At 46.4% G+C, this 18,177-nt stretch overlaps 1 protein-coding gene across 1 annotated transcript in view; it reads left to right on the top strand.

Moving 5' to 3' along the window:
• The first annotated feature begins 977 nt into the window (after positions 1-977).
• CFAP65 (cilia and flagella associated protein 65) overlaps positions 978-18,177 on the top strand; it is a 31,435-nt gene continuing 14,235 nt past the window's right edge. The window contains 20 exon segments of the mRNA XM_014307545.2: positions 978-1,110; positions 1,409-1,563; positions 2,247-2,349; positions 3,788-3,954; positions 5,034-5,233; positions 5,912-6,042; positions 7,150-7,372; positions 7,690-7,955; positions 9,172-9,372; positions 9,785-10,141; positions 10,856-10,993; positions 11,844-12,092; positions 12,518-12,742; positions 12,985-13,137; positions 14,386-14,551; positions 15,109-15,237; positions 15,727-15,952; positions 16,878-17,006; positions 17,288-17,464; positions 18,142-18,177. The exon segment at positions 18,142-18,177 is cut by the window's right edge and continues 10 nt beyond it. Of these exon segments, the coding sequence (XP_014163020.1) occupies positions 1,042-1,110; positions 1,409-1,563; positions 2,247-2,349; positions 3,788-3,954; positions 5,034-5,233; positions 5,912-6,042; positions 7,150-7,372; positions 7,690-7,955; positions 9,172-9,372; positions 9,785-10,141; positions 10,856-10,993; positions 11,844-12,092; positions 12,518-12,742; positions 12,985-13,137; positions 14,386-14,551; positions 15,109-15,237; positions 15,727-15,952; positions 16,878-17,006; positions 17,288-17,464; positions 18,142-18,177 (3,500 nt within the window). The 5' untranslated portion in view covers positions 978-1,041.

Here is an 18,177-nt window from a genome sequence, read left to right as displayed (position 1 = left end):
GTGTCCCTCGATCCCTATGAGAGCGCTCTCCAGCCTGATGCACCTGTGACCCCTTGCCACCCAGCAATCCCCCCACTGTCCCCACTCATACATCCGATGCCTCCACGGACTTCACGGCTCCTCTTTGCTGGCTCAGCTTTATGCTGCCGCCCCCCCGTACTCATCCTCAACACCCCTCGCCCCACGCTCTCTCCTGCATCCCTGCATCCCTCCCTCTTCCCCCCGCCCTCCTCCATCTCCTTGCCCCTGAACGTCCCATCTGTCCTTGATCTCTGTCTCCTCCCTGCACCCCTGAGAACCCCTCACGGCCTCCTTCCCCGCTCGGTGCTCTCGGACTCCCCCGGGCTCTGCCCGTGCACTTAGTATTTTCTTAGCATATTTTCCAAGAAAACAAGATTTGTATGAAGGGTTGGTCTCCCTCTGATATATTTTTAATTAATAGCCTGATTTCAAATGAAGCTAGGTTTGTCTGCCAGTTATTAAGTCTCAAAGTTACTGTGAGGACACTGAGGTAGCCACTACTGATGTGTCTCTCGACAGCAAATGAAGGAGAACTGAGAAGCCTTCTACTCTGTTTGGCAGGATTTGAATGAGTCAACCCATTCTCCTACTGTGGTCCCGGCAACAAGCTGGAAAAAGGCAAGCAGAGGGTGTACAAATGATGTACAAATGACTGGAATGATGTACAAATTACCAGAATTACAAGGTGGGGGGAAGGCATCTGAGATATAGAAGGGAGCTGAGGGTATTGGAAGGAAGCAAAGAGAAAGAATATTTTGATGGCATCATGGTGGGAAGTTGTAAAGAACACAGAATACAAATTTATTAAAAAACAACCTACATTGGTTTTACTACTCATGAAACACAGCAGTGGTTTCATAGTTCAGCACTGTCTTATTTTTGTCCCGGCGGGGAGGGGGCTCAGCGCCACCAGCAGCCTGAGCAGGGCCATCGGTCGCTGGGAGTGCCCGGCTCTTGGCAGCAAAGGGTTTGTGGGTGCAGGAGCAGCACGTGTGAGGACTTTTCCCTCTTGTTTCTCAGATGCTTGCTGAGGTGCACGAGGAGCCCCAAAACTCTGACTCTTTTTGGAAGAGTGGCTATGACAGGAAGGTGAGCGGAGGAGCAAAGAGAACTACTGACTTGGGTGGATTGTCTGGCAGGCAGGGAGAGGAAAAACATAAAAACTGCCCTTCATCACACTTTTTAGTATCTCCTCCCTCTGCTGTTTGGGCTGTGGCCAGGAGGTGTCCTCCCTGGACCCCGGAGCAGGGCTTTTGCAGCCTCCTGGAGTTTTGCCGCGGGGTGGCTCCTCTCATCCGCTGCCACAGTCAGAAACCCTCAGCGTAGAGAAAGGGCTGTTTGTTTGAGTGATTTCTCCTCCCTTCCTCCCAAACTGCTACTCCCTAAGGTGTCTCCAAGAGAGGCAAAGAAGAAGAAAGTCATATTCTGGGGCATTGAGGTGCCTGAAACACTGAGTTGGCATGACTGGAAAGTTGGAAAAGAGGTGATCAAACACCTGACCTTGAAAAATGTTCACAGGAAAGCCCAGAAGCTGAGTTACAGGTGCGTGGGAAGTTTGTTTGTCCTTTGTACTCCTCATGCTCTCTCTGCATCCTCACTCCTCCTGCTGTATCAGTCACATCTGCACCTTTTCTCAGCTTCACCTTCCCTCTCTCCCCTTGAGTGCTGTGCTGGAGACAATGGGTGCACCCTTACGTAGCAGGACAGAAACCTGCTAATTCAGAAACACAGGCCTTGTTCCTGGCAGAAGTCTGTTAAATGAAATGCCTTGTTTTAAATTCTGTTTTGCTGATACTTCTGTCTGTGAGGCATTTCCAGTCTAGTGAGATTTTAATTGTGGATGTATGCCAGCCAGTCACTAGTGTGACCTAAAACCATTGCTCCCGGAGTCCCTCTGGGTGCTGAGCCATTCCAGCAGTCCCTGTGACTCTCCCTGCTCTGAAACTCAAATGTGGCTGCCCTATGTGTTTTGCTCATATTGCCTGTCCCGAAAACATAAAACATTGTTCAAGGAAGGGGTAGGTACTTCGAACTGGGAGTAGGTTTTCAGGACACCTGGGTTCTGTCCCTCTCTACTATTTTGCTGCCAGAGTACCCTTGGGGTCCAGTGTGTAAAGTGCTTCTAAATTGTGGGGTCTGGAGTTGTTGGTTATTTATTCTCTTTTCTGCTAACTGAAGCTGCCCACCCTCAGACAAAAATCTCTTGTTTTGGTTTTGTTGCCTAGAGCTCCTTCCACGCCATTCTTCCTCACTGTTTTCCCGCAGCCGATCACTCTGAACCCCGGGATGTCTGTGAGGCTGCCCGTCGTTTTCCGGCCCAGTGAAAAGGTAAAGCAGCAACATCACAGCTGCCCTCAGGGCTCAGGCTGCATTCTGGGGGACAGCAGTGAGCCTCTGCCTCTCTTGTCCTTTCTGATTTGTTCTCACTTGAGTGCATGAGTCCTTGGGGAAATTCCAGCATAGAAGGTGTGGGCAGAATGGCCTTCCTGATCTCACCATATCTTCATTACCTGAGGGAACCCTAATCCCTGACTTCTCTGCAGAGTTTGCTGGTAGTTATGAGAGGAATCCTCACAAAAAGTATTATTCCCAGTTTTTCATGTACTACTTCTGCCTTTCAACTCAGTAGGATAGAGTGCTTAAACAGTCCACACCTGGTTTGATCCCAAGGAAACACATCTGGGTGGTTTTAGTGCAGAACCTTGGGTTGAGAGGCTCACTTTCTGCCTTCCCACAGGAGATGCCAAAGCCTCCACATTCAAGGGCTACCTGTTTTCTAAGGGATATATCAGGGGCCGCCCTTCTTTTGGATGGAGGGTGTTTCTGTAAGCTTTATTTTAAACAGCAATGGTTCTTTTTATCCAGACCCTTTTCTTATTTTTCAGGTTGTTTGTAGTGTCTGTCTTGGCTCTGAGTGTTGATCTCTGGCTCTTGTCGATAGCTGTGTGTCTTTGATGTGTACCTCTGTCCTAGCCATAGAACATGGTCATTGGACAGATTCCCAGTACTCTGCTCTCTTAGTATCATGATTTTCTGATGACTGTTCAGTGTTCCCTTTATGAAATAAGCTGCTGGCCTTGTTCCACTTTCAGTGAATAGTTTGTCTGCAGCACATCAATTGCTAAAACAGGAGGCTTGCCTTTCTTAGAGAGAGCAAGGACTGTGTGTGCTGCAGCGTCCAAGGTCTCTCCTTACCTGTATAAGTGTTACTCAGGAGGATGACAAATGGGAAGCATAGAAAACACATATCTTTCAATTCCTTCTATCTTGGCTTGTTAGCAGATGTCCTGAGGCTATTTCTACACAGTGCTGTCAATGCTGCATCTTTAAGTTGTGTGTTATCTGCTTGGATCTCTAGCTGAAAAAGCATTTAATCAAAGATTGAAACTTCTGTGCTCATGGAGCTCAAAGAAAAGCTGTACATGCTTCAGTTCAGCTGAATTGGGATCTTGAAAATACTGAAAGAAATCCATCTGCCTTGGAACAAACCGGGTGAAACTAATGTGGCCTTCAACTGCTCTTCATGGGAGTATTTGTCTGTTCCCTGATAGAGGAGTATGCCTGAGTACCTTCCACACTGCCTGCCCTTTCTGAGTGATTCATATGCTCTCTGTCCTGCACAGAGGCCTCCACTGGTGCCTCTGTTGCCAACATTTTTTCCCCAACACTTGCAGTGGAAAAAGGTGACAGGTATTCATGGTCGGAGCTGCAGCACCTGCGAGGGGGAATCCATCTAACTGCTGTCTCCCTTTGCTTTTCTGTGCAGAGGGACTATGAAGACAACATCCTCTTTATGAAAGCTGAGGGTGAGTTCTCTGTTAGTCTGCAGGCTCTGCTTCCACGCTGCTGTCTGTCCATGCCAGCTGCTGTCCAGTTGCCTGTCTGTGCTACCCTCAGTGCTACGGAGGCAGCATTTACTGTCTGCAATGTTGGGTGAGTGAGAGGTGCCTAAGCAGACACTCCTGCTGTTTTCTCAGGTATCTTGCCACTTTCTTGGACTCTCCAGTGAATGTAGCTCATTCCAGTGGTTATTGGTTCTGTTGGCTGCCTTAATGACAGGCAACTCTGCCTTCCCTAAGGTCTTGGCAGAGAAGGCAGCAGAATGGTAGTACTACAGGTCATTGTGGGCACATCTTGGCATCTCACATCTGTTTGTTGCCAGCATATGCTGAGAACTATTCGTGCACAGGAACTAGGTGGGGACAAGCACAGAACATCCCACATTCACTGGAGAGGCCTGGGCTTCTGTTTAACCAAAGGCAACCTGCCCAGCATGAACAGGGAGAGATGAGCTACCAGCTGGAAACATTTTAGTCATTTAGGAGCAAGGATGCTCCCAGTTGCCAAAGTTTGTCCTATTTTAATGAGGAAGGACAGTACTGTAGAAAGGAATGCAGTGAAGTTCCCAGGCAAGGAGGTGTACTTCCAGCCAAGTGATTCCAACCATTTCATGTGTTTCAGTCTCCTCTTGGAGAAATAATTTGCTACACATGATAGACCCAGGATGCTGGAGGATAAGGATGGTAACACATAGCTTAGACCAATAAAATAGAAAAAGCTGATGGCATATCATGTTCTTTGCAGAAATCAAACAGGCAAAGGGGGTTCTGGAAAATTGAATAAGGTATTGGGGAAATGGCTCAATCCTCTTTTGTCACCTGAGCATATCACAGAGAAAAATTAGTAATTTAAATTGAGTAGCTGCAAATTTAGATACAAGAAAAGCAAATATTTAATTGTGGAACTGGTTTGCTTGCTATCACCTTATGGTCATTAATAAAGTTCTTAGCTGTAATAACTAAGATTCTTTAAAGTGTGAACAGAGCAGAGACTAGAGACAAATTTCTTCACAGCATCACATATTTGTCCAGCTGCATTTGGGATTCTTCCATTCAGCACTGGTTGCTTCACATCCTAACTGAATAACCTATTGAGAAAGGCCCACCCTATGCATGATTGCACAGGCAGCAAGTGATCCATTGATCTGCTAAAAATGTATCTCCATTTCCTAGTGATCTCCTTTGCATCTTTGACTGGGAGACATCAAGTCCTTTCTTCATGATTCCTGAGAGTGGCACACTGAACCCAGGTGCTAAGTGCTTGGTCAAGGTGATCTTCAAGCCCGAGGTGGCTGGGGTGCATTATGCAACAGCAACCTGCTGGTTTGGAGGTGAAGAGAAACAGAAGAGGACAATCATGCTAAAAGCCCTGGGTGAGTCTTTCTTGCATTTAACACTCAAAGAAATGTGTATTACCCCTAACTCTGGAATAGCATTCCACAAGGGTACATGGAGGGCCTGCATTCTGAAGCTCTGCCACACTCGGCTCAACCCAGTGATGAGCAAGTGAAGCCCACAGTTTGAAAGTGGCCCGTGGAATTCTCTAGTGTACTTTTGCCAATTTGGAAATGTTATCTGAAGAGACAGAGGGTCCAATATGCCCTGTGGCATGTTTTGGCCAAAACAGCATTTCTAAGGCCTGTTTGAGTTGACAGAGGGGAAGAAATGAGAGGAATTCACTGAAAAAAGCTTCCACAAACTCCTAGCTTTGTCTGCACTCAATGTCTCCTGTCTGTCCCTCCTAGACAGAGAAGCAGAGGGAAATTTCTAAAGCTTTCTGGATGCAAGCTAAAATAAGCAATGATTTCATTAGCAAGTCCATGCCTGAAGTGACTTGGATGGCCACTGACAAACACAAAAATGTGGTTCTGAGTTAAGTAAATTAGGTCTAGAAGGGAATTTATTCGGTTCAAAACAGGGCCAACTTTGAAGGTAGAGCTAACTTCAGAGTTATCTGAGGTTCTTCAGACCTTGTCCAGTTGAGTGTTGAATATTCAAGAGTAGAGGTTCCACCTGTCTTTCCTAATCCAGTATACTATTCTCTTTAATAGCCAAATACCCCTGCCTGTGTGTGAACGTGACAGGAAAGAAGCCTGGAAAGTTTCAAGATGTCCTGTGTTTTGGATCAGTACCAGTGGGGACAACTGTGGAGAAGTCTGTGGAAATCTTCAACATGTCTGTGGTATGGGGAGAGGGAGATTGACTTCTTGTGGAGAAGCTGGCAAGCTGGCACATTTCCCTGGGATATTTGATCTTGTCTATCTCCCTTAATGCTGTGAAAATAACCTAAGTGTGAGTGTGAATGAAGCAGAGGTGATGAGCCTTCCCCTGCCAGCCATGCCATTCACCCTTGCCTCCCAGCTACAATGCTAGCAACTTAGCCATTTGCAGCATGGTATTGCAGTTTCCCCCTGCTTCCCTTCTGTGCTTGGTCCAGATCACCATGTCCTTTGCACCCTGCAGCTCTCCTGCCCACCCTGGACAAATCCATCAATCCTGTGTGGCAGTTGTGGCAGTCTCAAATTGCTGTGTGTGTGTCCCAGGCAACTGATGGATCTTCCACTGCCCTCTGTGGAATGCAGCCCAGTGAATTGTTCAAAAAGTCAGATAGATTTGAGTACCTTGTTACCTGTGCCAGCTCAGCCCTTCCCAGCCTCTGAAGTGATGGATGTACTCAGAGGCTACTGACATAGATGACAGCAGTGCTGACTCCTCCACAGGCCCTGCAGCTTGGGAGTGGAAAAGATGCACTCATTTTTGTACTGTTATCATTCACACTGCAGGGGTGCTCAGCATTGCCAGGCAAGGTTCAGGACAGTTTTTTTAAGGGTCTTGAGTAAGGTGTCAGAGCACCAGCTTTGGTTTTTTTGGGGGGGAAAGAAGACCCATAAACAAGGTGGAACTGTGGATAGAGGGAAAAAAGTTACCTGCCTGCATGTTCCCTGGTCACAGCAGTCATTTATGTCACAGCAGCTATTCTGGCCCCTAGGGACACCTTGAGCCATCTTTCCACCTACCAGGAGGGACACTCCAGTCCCAGAGATCACAGGGAGTTTTGCTGCAGCCTGATGATTTCTGAGCATGTTGAGGGAGCTTGAGTTGCTTGAGTTGCCACCCATTCTCCATCAGAACAAAATGGCAGAGGTTTGCTGCACAGTGGTTCTGTGGAGCCTTTGGTGTTCTTGGTGGTGTTCAGCACTGCTGAAAACTGCAGTTCTTACCTGATTAGTGTCCTTCATTCAGAGCTCATGTTGGCTCCTTTGTTAACCTGTTTCTTTTCTACTTGTAGGTTGATGCACCATATACAATAGAAAGAGCAGAAGACCCTCTGCTTTGTGGTTATGTTTTCTCCTGTAATGCATCCAGTGATGTTGTCCCTGCCAAAGGGAAGCTGCTCTTGTGCATACGGTTTCAACCCCAAGTAGTAGGAGAGCACAGTACTGACTATTTCACTATCACATCTGCTGGATGCCACTTGAAGACTGTTCTGAAAGTGGTTGGCTCATGTAAAGGTACCAAAGCCTTTCTCATTTCTCCCTGTCAGCTTCTCTGGAGGGAAAAGGTTAGTGCTTGGGGAAGGGCTTGAAGTTATCATAGCCTGAAGTCACAGACTAACCTCCTACTGGGATCTGGCTGTCCCTGGTGTACTGTTTGGGATTTATACTTGCTTGACTGTTTTAAGTGAATGTCCAACTGTTTGCTAGGACCAGTAGGTTTGCTGAAGAGTTTAATCTGTTTGGGAATATCAGTTAAGTGCAGCAGTGTCTTGTGACATGTTGAAAGAAACAGCTATGACAGGTCCAGGATCTTACCTTGCATGTTGTGCTAGGTCCTTCAGTGTCCCTGCACCAGCATTCTGTGAGCTTTGACTGGATCAATCTTGGAGAAAGTTTGATGCGGACACTGAAAATCAGCAACACGTCCGATGTCCCAGCCTATTATCAGTTTGATATTGATTGCAAGGGGAGTGTCTTCTCCTTGGATCGCCCCAGTGGAGTCTTGGGGGGCTCAACAACACTGACACTGAAGGTGATCTTTCGACCTACCCACCCCATGACCTACCACCGCAGAGTCGCGTGCCTCGTTCACCACCAGGTATGGGAGGCAAAGGGTACTTTCATTGCTGTAATACTTTAGAGGCATCTTCAGTGCAATCCAACAGAACTGGCCTGTCTCAGTAGACCCTGCAAATCTCTTCCCACTGCATTTTCATTGATAGCTGTCATAGAATCATTAAGATTGGAAAAGACCTCTACGATCATTGAGTCCAACCATTGACCTAGCACTGCCAGGTATACCACTAACCATGTCCCCAAGTGCCACATCTGTATGTCTTTTAAATACCTCCAGGGATGATGATTCAACTACATCCCTGGGCAGTCTGGGGTGACAACCATTTTGGTGAACAAATTTTTCCCATTATCCAATCTAACCACTGCCCAAACACAACTTGAGGTCATTTCTTCTTGTCCTATCACTTCTTACCTGGGAGAGGAGACCAGCCCCCACATAGCTACACCCTCCTTTCAGGTAGTTGTAGAGAGCAATAAAATTCCCCCTGAGCCTTTTTTTCCCCCAGGCTAAACAGCCCCAACTCCCTCTGCCATTCCTCATAAGACTTGTGCTCCAGATCCCTCACCAGCTTCATTGCCCTTCTCTGGACCCGCTTCAGCTCCTCATTGTTGTTCTTGTACTGAGGGGCACAAAACTAAACACAGTAAAGACACAGTCTCACAGTTGCTGAGTACAGGGGGACAATCAGTGCCCTGGTCCTGCTTGCCACACTGTTTTTGGTACAAGCCAGGATGCCCTTGACCTTCTTGGCCTCCCAGGCACACACTGGCTCATGTTCAGCTGTTGTCAGCCATCACCCACAGGTGCTTTTCTGATGAGCAGCTTTCCAATCACTCTGCCCCAAGCTTGTAATGCTGCCTGGGGTTATTGTGACCCAAGTGCAGGACCTGGACTCTTGTTAAGCAGAATCCCCATGGTGCAGGTTGCTATGAGCAATAGGGTGTGGACAGTCAGTAATGCCTGCAGATAGGGTGAGGTGCATCCTCTGTGGCTCTTGTCTGTTTAGGTCTCTCTCCTAACTTTAGCTGCATGGCTGTGCACTGAGTGCCTTCAATTTTAACTTCAGTTTTGAGAAAGTTCTTGTCTCACATTGAGACATAAAGTAAATGGCAGTTGAAAACTGCAGATACTAAGCCTTTCCCAGCATGGTTTTGGAAGTGAGATACTGGTATGGTGAAACTCTCAAAGCAATCACAGGACAGTTTATTTCTTATTATCCTGTCTTGTGTTTTCCCAGGAACCCCTGTATGTGGACTTTTTTGGTACCTGCCATTCGGACACAGCCAAGCCACCCACCCTTCAGAAAAGACACCTCTCCTGGTACCGAACCAACATGGTGAGGGGACTGACCTTCTACCCCCCTGATATCCTGAGTGAAATGCTGAAGAACGAGAAGTTGCAGATGGATGAAAAGGGAGCCCTCATGCTGCCCCCTGAGGTATGAGCTGCCCTCCCTGGAATCTAAGACACTTTCAGCTCTTCTCTATAAATGCTGGGTATCTATTGTATAGAAGTCATATCTAGAAGGGCTTGCAAGTGCCAGACTGATTTCTTTAGTATTTCTGCTGTTGATGTTCCCAGTACACACCAACACTATCTTTGTCAGCTGGCTTTTACCCAGCTTCTTTCTGGCTTTAACTCAATCATGGGGCCATTTTTGCTTCCTCTTTAGTCTCAGATTGTGGCTTACAAACAGAAGCCTCCTTGAAGCCTAGACTTTGAGCTGTCCTAGGAACTCTTGCTGAAGTGCACCTTGCTGAAGTGCCCTCTTGCTCATGAAGGCAATAAGCACCTGGTGTCTCCCACAGGCACACTTTCTCTACTCACAGTGAGGTATTTCCATCCTGTAGGTTTCTGAGGACCAGCCACCCAAGGAATACTTTGAACCCAATGCCATGGCTGAATATTTCGACAATGGTGAAAACAGCGACCTGGCCTTGTTTCCTGCTCATGTTAGTGTCAGCCCCAGGGAGTATGATTTTGGATGCTGCATGCCACCACAAAAATCTCTTTCTCTCTATGTGACCAACCACACCAAAGGAAGTATCATGGTTGCCTGGACTCCAAACCATGACAGTGCCTTCCACGTGCACCCTGAAATCTGTGACGTGGCACCATTGAAGTCTTCAACCTTCCATGTCTTTTGCAGGCCCACTCAGGTCAACAGTCTTTATGCAGCAGAGCTGGAAGGCTTTGCTGTTTATAAGGTTAGTAGGAATTACTAAGACTAGAGATGACCTAGCAAGCAACTTTTTGCAGAATAAAGTATTTCAGGGGAGTTAAAATTCAGTTTAAACCCTTTAAAACTAGCACCTCTATTAACTCTTTTGGCCGCTGCTTTGATACACTCTTGGGTTAAAGTTTCTCTTTCACCTGTGTCCTGGCAGAGAAATGACAGAACAAGTCACAGCTCATGCATCTGCACAGCCACACTTGCTCTTACCCTTAAGAAACATGAAGCATGGTACACCTCACTGAAGGAGGAATTACTATGAATTACTGCACTATGAGTGTAGATGTGAGCCTGCACAAGAATGGTTATTGTGGCCTGGGTGGTGGGCAAGAACTTGGTCTTTGTGTCTGGCCCTCCACAAGTAAAGCTGCTGAGGGCACTGTCTCTCTTCTCCCAAGTGACATGGGATTCATGTTACACGAGTCTGCAGTTACAGGAGATTTAGCACCCAGAAATATCCTGGTAAGTGAAACTTAGCATTTGCCATCTGTTTCTCATCTGGCACTGGTCAGTCCTTCTTCCCTGAAAATGTCAATTCCTTAGCCCCAGGGCTTTTATTGAACAAGCAGCTGCTTTAGGTAGTATGTGCACTTGGTCTCTTCCAACTCAGATTAATCTGTGATTCCGTGAAGGCACCTTGCCACACTCCCTTCCTGCACACACTGTGTTGTCCCTTGTGTGTCTGCAGGTGATGAGACACTACAACAACATTGAGAATGATGCCACCATCTGTCCGTCGTGGTGCCTGACTGTGAGGCTGAGAGCACACACATATGAAGAAAACCAGGAGCACATCATTCCACAATACATCCTGGATGTCCCCAAAGTGCGTAACTGATTGACGTTTGGATCTTTGCAGAGACACTCAATCTTCTGAATTCTTTACTTTGTCTCCCATTGCACTGAGATGTGTCTTTGGTGGTTTCTGATGGTGTGGAGGCTCCTGCTGTGATACAATAGTATGCTGTTTCTCCTGCATTAGCTTCCCAACCTCCACCATGTCAGCTGTACTAACCATCTCAGTAGTTCTGAGAGAAAAGCTGTTGGGATCACCTTATTTTCTGTTTAGGTGGACATAGGCACTAACAAAGAGAGCCCAGGAGCCTCAAAAACTGCATGCACTTGGGCAAACAGAATCCTCATGAAAGAGAACTGGTTATAAGATAGAGGGGAAGGTTCTCTCTCTCTCTTCCTGCTGTTTTTGTAGCACAGTAAGGTGTTTTTCCTATGAGGTTAAGGGAGATCTGATCCTAAGACATAAGAATAGTCTAGAGAACCTCTTATGAAATCTCTTCAGCTAATCTAGGCCATGCAGCCTTTACTTGATGTGCATGAAGTGGAGCAAATTCCAGCCTGCTGGAATTCTTCACCCAGGATGTCACTATCCATGCAGAAACTGCGGGCACCAGCAAGCAGCTCGCTTTCTGGATGGGCATGATGGAAAATAGGTTCACCAGTCCTGTGAGCCCATGAGGACCACTATGGCAAGAGAAAAGACCATCCTTTGTGTACCCTTAGGTGGTTTAATTTCTTTCCTTGAAAAGAAGCAGTTAGAAAGTTCTCCATAGACTCAGGATAGTGTTTATTGGAACCTGGAATTTAATATAGGGAAAACTTTTTATTTAAGCTGGTTTTTAAACCCAGTGAAAGCAACCCTTTTTGTTTGTCTCCACCAGACTTTTCCTCCTGTGGTTTGTGACACCAATACCTACCGCAGCATGCTGTTGTCCAACACGAGCACCTCTTTGATAACCTTCAGTGTGAATCACACTGAAGACTGTCCCTCTGTTTTGGTCAAGCCCAGCTTAGGACATGTCATTCCAGGAGGCCACCAGATTTTCCTTCTCTCCACTCACCCAGTTACGACAGTCTTGCAGCAGCATGTCCTGTCTTTGGAGCTGAACTCTTATCCTGCATACACCAAGGTAAGGAGAGGGAAGTGGAAGATGGTGAGCAAAGTTTTGTTCCCTTGTAGTCTTCCCTTTTCACAGTGACTTGCACTGGGATGCTTATTACATCTCCTAATGGTTAGTTTAGATTTTTCTCTTTGGAAATAGGAATGAAAGAATATTTTCAAAATTTAATATGGAGTCAACATTGCAGAAAAAAGGCCTTTGTGGTGCCAAACATCCTGTACCCCTTGTTCCTTGCATTTCCATCTCTTGGAATAAATACACTGTATTATGCTAAGGGCCTGACTTGACAGCACAGCCTAAAGCCCTTCCCCTCCTTATTAAGATCCAGATTTTTCTTGCTTCTCTCTCAGAAGGAGCAACATCTTTGTAAGGTTCCTCCAGAGGTAGCTGAGACTTCTAGCCAATGTCTGTTACTTTTTCTCTTAATTCCACAGGAGGTTGTTCTCCAGAGTTGTGGACAGTCCCTTCTTTTGCTCTTAGAAGGTGATGGAATTCTCTACTTCAAGCCTCTCCAGATCGGGACCTCCTCTACTCGAATGTACACCATTAAAAACTGCACAAGGCTACCCATGGTTTTCACATGGAGGATCCGTCAGTCAGACAGGAAGATCCTGTCTGTCAGCCCCACTGCAGGGGTCCTCCAGCCCTATGAAGCCATGGTAAGTTCAAATTCTACCAAAGTTGTAGTTTGCTCTCTACAACACAACCTCAGCCTGGCTTTGAATCTCTGGATATTCATTCCCAGTGTGAATCTTTGATGCAGATGGAGGTGGTGCATCTGTAGAGAACTAGGTTAGCTACAATGGAGGAAGGGACTGTGCATTAAATGCAATTGCTGAGGTGTTTGGGTTTATTTCTGGACTGGAGCTCCTGTGGGCACTCTTCCCTCTTGTGATTGCAGGCTCAGGCATGGACTTTTAGTCCTGACAACGAAACCAAGTATGTGCTGCGAGCTGTGGTGTTTGTGAAGTGGAAAAGCCCAGGGCCCGTGTCTCCCACAGATGTCCATTATGTCTTACGGGTCATTGGAGAAGGGGCACTGGGCACCCTCAGGGTAAGGAACAGGGGCCCACTGAGTACTAGTAGGGGGGACCAGGGTGGGATGGGGGTCTTGGACTTTCCCTTTTCCCTGTACTGGAGGCAGGCAATAAGGATTCACAGCAAAATTCCCAGACATTGTTTTCAGTGTAAATGACAGTACTCATTCTAGTGGCCTAATGGCAACACGTTGTAAATGTCCTGCCAGTTCAAATACAACCTTAACAAATCCTCTGGGATTGCTCTGTTCCAGACTAAACCAAGGAAGCCATTTGGCTCCTTGGGAATCACGGTTCTCTCCTCTCATTCTGTCTGTTCTCCTTCTCCATTTGTTTTGCTGTTAGCCTGATTTCTAGGTGTAGTGGACCTTTTAAAGTGGTATAGCCAGTACACCTCCATGTGGCTTTCCTCCTGTTATCTGCAGGTCTGTGCAGCCACTTTAATTTTTAGTCAGGTTTCTTAATAAACCAGAGATAAATAAAGTAATACTTTGAAAGTCATTGCCCAATGTCAATCACGTTGATTGAGGGGTGATAATGTCTTCGAGGTACATAGTCATTATAAATTGTATGTGAGTGCACAGCTAGCCAAAAGAGAGAGGCGCTCTTTAAGCCGTCACAAAAGGGCCAGCAAAAATCTCTCAGCCTTGACCCAAGTGCAACTGGCCAGCTAGTGTTCTCACAGCCCTGAATATGCTACACCCTACCCCGCAGACAGCCTAAAAAACAGTAGGAGAAAGCATTTGAAGGAGGGATTGAGTCCCTCACAGACCTTTTCCACATTTTATAGTGCTCCAACTACCTGAAAGGAGTTTGTAGCAAAGTGGGTGTTGGTCTCTTCTCCTGAGTAATAAGCAATAAGGCAAGAGTAAATGACTTAAAATTGCACCAGGGGAGGTTTGGATTGGATGCTTGGAAAAATTTCTTCGGGAAAGGGATTGTCACTCATTGGAATGGGCTGCCCAATGAAGTGGTTGAGTCATCATTCTTGGAAGTATTTAAAAGACGTGTACTCAGGGACATGGTTTAATGGTGGCATTGACAGTGTCAATTGTTGGACTCAATGATCTTAGAGATCTTTTCTAGCCTTAACAATTCTATCTCCCAGGGCATCCCAGGTCCTACACAAAGCAGGGAGTCCTTTGCACTGCACTGTATGTGCCATGTGCCAAGGGATCAGCATGTGATGAGATAAGTGGTGGCTACACACAACCACTATGCTTGACATGTTAAAGTGACCTCAGCATGGTGGGTTTGTATTCCAGGCAGAAAACGACTATCTGGACCTTGGAAATGTTCTAGTTGGTGATCAAAAAAGCTACAGCATTGTACTGCTAAATGATGGGATCTGTACTCTGAATTACATCCTCAGTGTGGAGCAACTCTTCACAGGGCCTCATGACCCTGAGGAGGTGTACGGCGATCTACTGGGTACTGTAAAGGAATTAACATGGGACAGCACCTTAGTTTTGCCCTCTTTTCTCCAAAACCAATCTAGAATTAACTTGGAGGTTGGACTGCTTACTGGTTGGCTTGCACTGATTCTCTCAAACCTTAAGTTGACTGCCCCTTTGTATAGGACGTGACTTTTCTATCTTGCTGGGAAAAAGCATAATCCAGAGTCTGACAATTGAAGTTAGACCAATCTGGACCTTGAAATAAGATACAATTTCCCAGCAGAGGAGGAAGTTAAATAAAGGACCTTACCAGAAGAAATGTTGGAGCTCAGCTCTTAGCTGCCTATCTAGAGGACCTCCAGTTGGGAAGTTCCCTGCTCTTTGCTGGCCAGAGGCAATCTGGATACTCCCAGTAAGCTGCCTACAGTTGTAGTCTGGGAATCTCAAGTTCAGCACTTGAAGCTAATACTAACTATTAGGCAAGGGGTGGCAGTGGCTAGGGTGCAGGTAGACTTAGTGATCTGTGCCACAACATGTGTGGTGTAAGAGACAGTAATACCAAGAGCTCATACCACCTCTTGTATCCTACAGCTCTAGAGCTGGAACATTCCAGAGGAACAATTCCTGCAAGATCAAAAGCTTCTGTTGGAATAAAAGTAAGGCCAGCCCGTCGGCTGCAATACACCTGGAAAATCAGATATGATATTTGGGCACCCAGAGGTGAGATGGATGTTTTGGGGTGTTCAGAGATGGGGGACAGTGTTTGTAAGAGACTGGCAAGACAAGGAGTTTTCAGCTTGGAAGGTGAAAAATGCAATGTCATTTGAATGAAAGGGGAACACAAGATATAAATAACTGTTCATGATTTTTCAGTGTGAAAACAAGGGGCACTTCATAAAATGTTTGGACTGTAGGTTTAAATAAAAAAAAAGCATTTCTCGCATAGTGCAAAACTAAATTGTGTAAATGCACTGTTGAAAAGGACCACATTGATAGTCTTTTGGTGATGTCTAAATGCAGAAGTCAAGGTACAACAAGAAGTCAGTGGTTTAGGGGTTTTGAGAAGCTGCCAAACAAAAGACTGTACAATGCCCATTCTTTCGCTGTTCTTGGTAGGGCCTCTTTCCTCTTTGCTGCAGCCAAAATGACCCAGGCAGCAGCCCCTTAATGGTACATGAGTACTTTTTTGGTGTTTCTTTCTCTCCCAAGCTGCAGATCTTTCAAGTGCTAAAGAGACGGATGATTTCCTGTGCCGCATTGTAGCAACAGGCGTCTACCCAACTTTGCGTATCACAGATGCTTGTACAACAGGGACTGCCAGACGTAACAGCAAGATGCACATCTGGAAGCTCTTCTCCTTGGACACATTGAATGAATACTTGGAGAGAGACCCAACTCCTGGCGAGCTCACCTACAAAGTCCCCACAAGGCACAGGTGAGATGAGGAAGTGGCTCAGTGGATCTTTGAGTCCCTTGCATGAGCCAGACAAAGATGCTGTGGCTTATTGGCATGTGTTATAGCTCCTTGCTGTGTGGTACCCTGTTTTTCCATTCTAACTGCTGCAGGCAGTTGCTCACTTCCACTTCTCTGCTTATGCTCCCTTGAAAGGAGCCACAGAAACAGAGAATTATTTAATTGCAATAACCTCCAAAAGTCTCGGATGTAGCCTCTTGCTCAAAGCAGGGACATATAGATCAGGTTGCCCAGGACCTTATTCAGTTCAGTGCTGAATATCTCTGAGAATGGAGAACCCACAGCTTGTCTGAGCTCCTGTTTAACCATTTCTGTGGTGAAAACCCTTTCCTTAGTATCTCATCAGAATATCTTGTATTGAAACTTGTGCAGTTGCCATCCCGACCCATCGCTTCATAAGGCTGAACAAATCCAGGTCCTTTTGTCCATCCTTGTAATCATAGAATGGTTTGGATTGGAAGGGACCTTAAAGATCATCTCATTCCAACCTTCTGCCATGGCCAGGGATGCCTTCCACTAGACCAACTTGCTCAGAGCCCCATCCAGCTTGGCCAATGTGCTCCAGCTCTCAGCCATTTTAGTGGCCCTCCATTGGGCCTGCTCCAGTATGTCAGTGACTTCCTTATACCGAGGAGCTAAAGAGAGACTTCAGGCTAAGCAGGACTCTCCTATGTCACTCACTTTCATTAGACATACATAAAAGATTTTGAAAAGAAAATCAGGTCTGCCTTATGCCCAGTGTCCTTTTTCTCAAAAGGGTCAAGAACATAAGGTAAGACAAGAATTATAAGGAAGACAGCCAGTGTGGAATGACCTTTCCCCTGTCATGCCCTGACGACCCTTCCTCCTGTTTCAGTTTAATATCTTCTTTCTCTCCTGTGACCAGCACATGCTTGATCCCTCCAGTGTATACCCCTCTCCTGCTGGATTTTGACTTTGGGTCTGCCCCAGTAGGCTCACAGCCTACCAGTGTGATGCTTCTGCTGGAGAACAAGGGTGTGGTACCTGTGGACTGGTAAGCAGTGCTCACTGGAGCTCAGCCTTCTTTTTGGGGGTCTGGAAGTGCTCAAAGGGCTGTGAGAAATTTGCAGATTAATAGGGTGGGTTTTGCAGGTACAGCTGCAGCTGAGATCTGTTGATGACTCTACCTGGGAAAGCAATCAGGGAGATCCAGATCAGACCTGATGAAATGTGATGTGGCCACCAGATGGGCTAAGCCCATTTGGATTGAATATGTGACCATAGCCTTGGGGAAGTTGCATATCCTCGTTGCTGACCAGCTGATTGGTTCCCTAGGGCCTTCTTGTTTCCTTATGATCAGAAGATGGACATAGAGCGATGGGCAGAAAATGTTGACTTTACGCCCCAGGAGCTGCACCAGATGAGGATTCAGGATAACCAGCTCTTCAGTGTTTCCCCAAAGTCAGGAACACTTCTTCCAGGGCAGGAGGAATCTGTCCACCTCTCACACAGGTGATGACAAGCACCTGTTCTTCAGAGCTTCATGCTGTGTGCCAGAACAACACATACCATCAGTCCCCTGAGTTTACATGCCAGATTTTCCTTCCTCATCATATATTCCTCAGCAGAGGCTGGGCAAGTAAAAAGTTCCTGAACATGTCCAGTTTCTGAACCCCACAGAGCTTGTCTTCCTCAGGAGAATGTTTTAATGTCCTTTAACACTGCAGAGCAAAAGGCATTTAGTGTGACATGCTGGGGACACTGGTCTGCCTTGACCTGACAGTTGAGGAGATGAACAAGATGCTGCACTTCCTATGCTTTTGATTATGTAATGATATTCCCTTTTTTTTTGTCATCAGCTAGAGCTGCTAGCCCTTGCATGCCTGTGGAAGGTATGAAGAAAGCAGAATGCTTCCCCTCTCAAAGCAGACCATATCTGAGAAGTTCTGGCATTTTGTTGGCCTAAGAACTTGGGTCCCTAAATAGGTGTATGACTAAAATCAACGTTGTATCACTCATTCCCACCCAAACACCACTGGGTTCCCCCCACCTCCCCGCGGCCCTTACGCAGCAGTGACTCTTTAGCTGGCAAGTGAATTGTCTCTAATGTTCTGTGTGACTCTGAGTCTATTATCCTGGGCACAAGGTTGATTTCTGCTGTTTTCCTCTCTCTCCTCTTTCACTGCTAGACATGAGTTCATTGGCAATGATCGCCTCCCTGTCCT

The sequence above is a fragment of the Geospiza fortis genome, unplaced genomic scaffold, assembly GCF_000277835.1.
Source record: "Geospiza fortis unplaced genomic scaffold, GeoFor_1.0 scaffold112, whole genome shotgun sequence".
NCBI lineage: Eukaryota > Metazoa > Chordata > Aves > Passeriformes > Thraupidae > Geospiza > Geospiza fortis.
The sequence above is the reverse complement of the archived record's forward strand: the minus strand, read 5'-3'. Positions and strand labels throughout refer to the sequence as shown.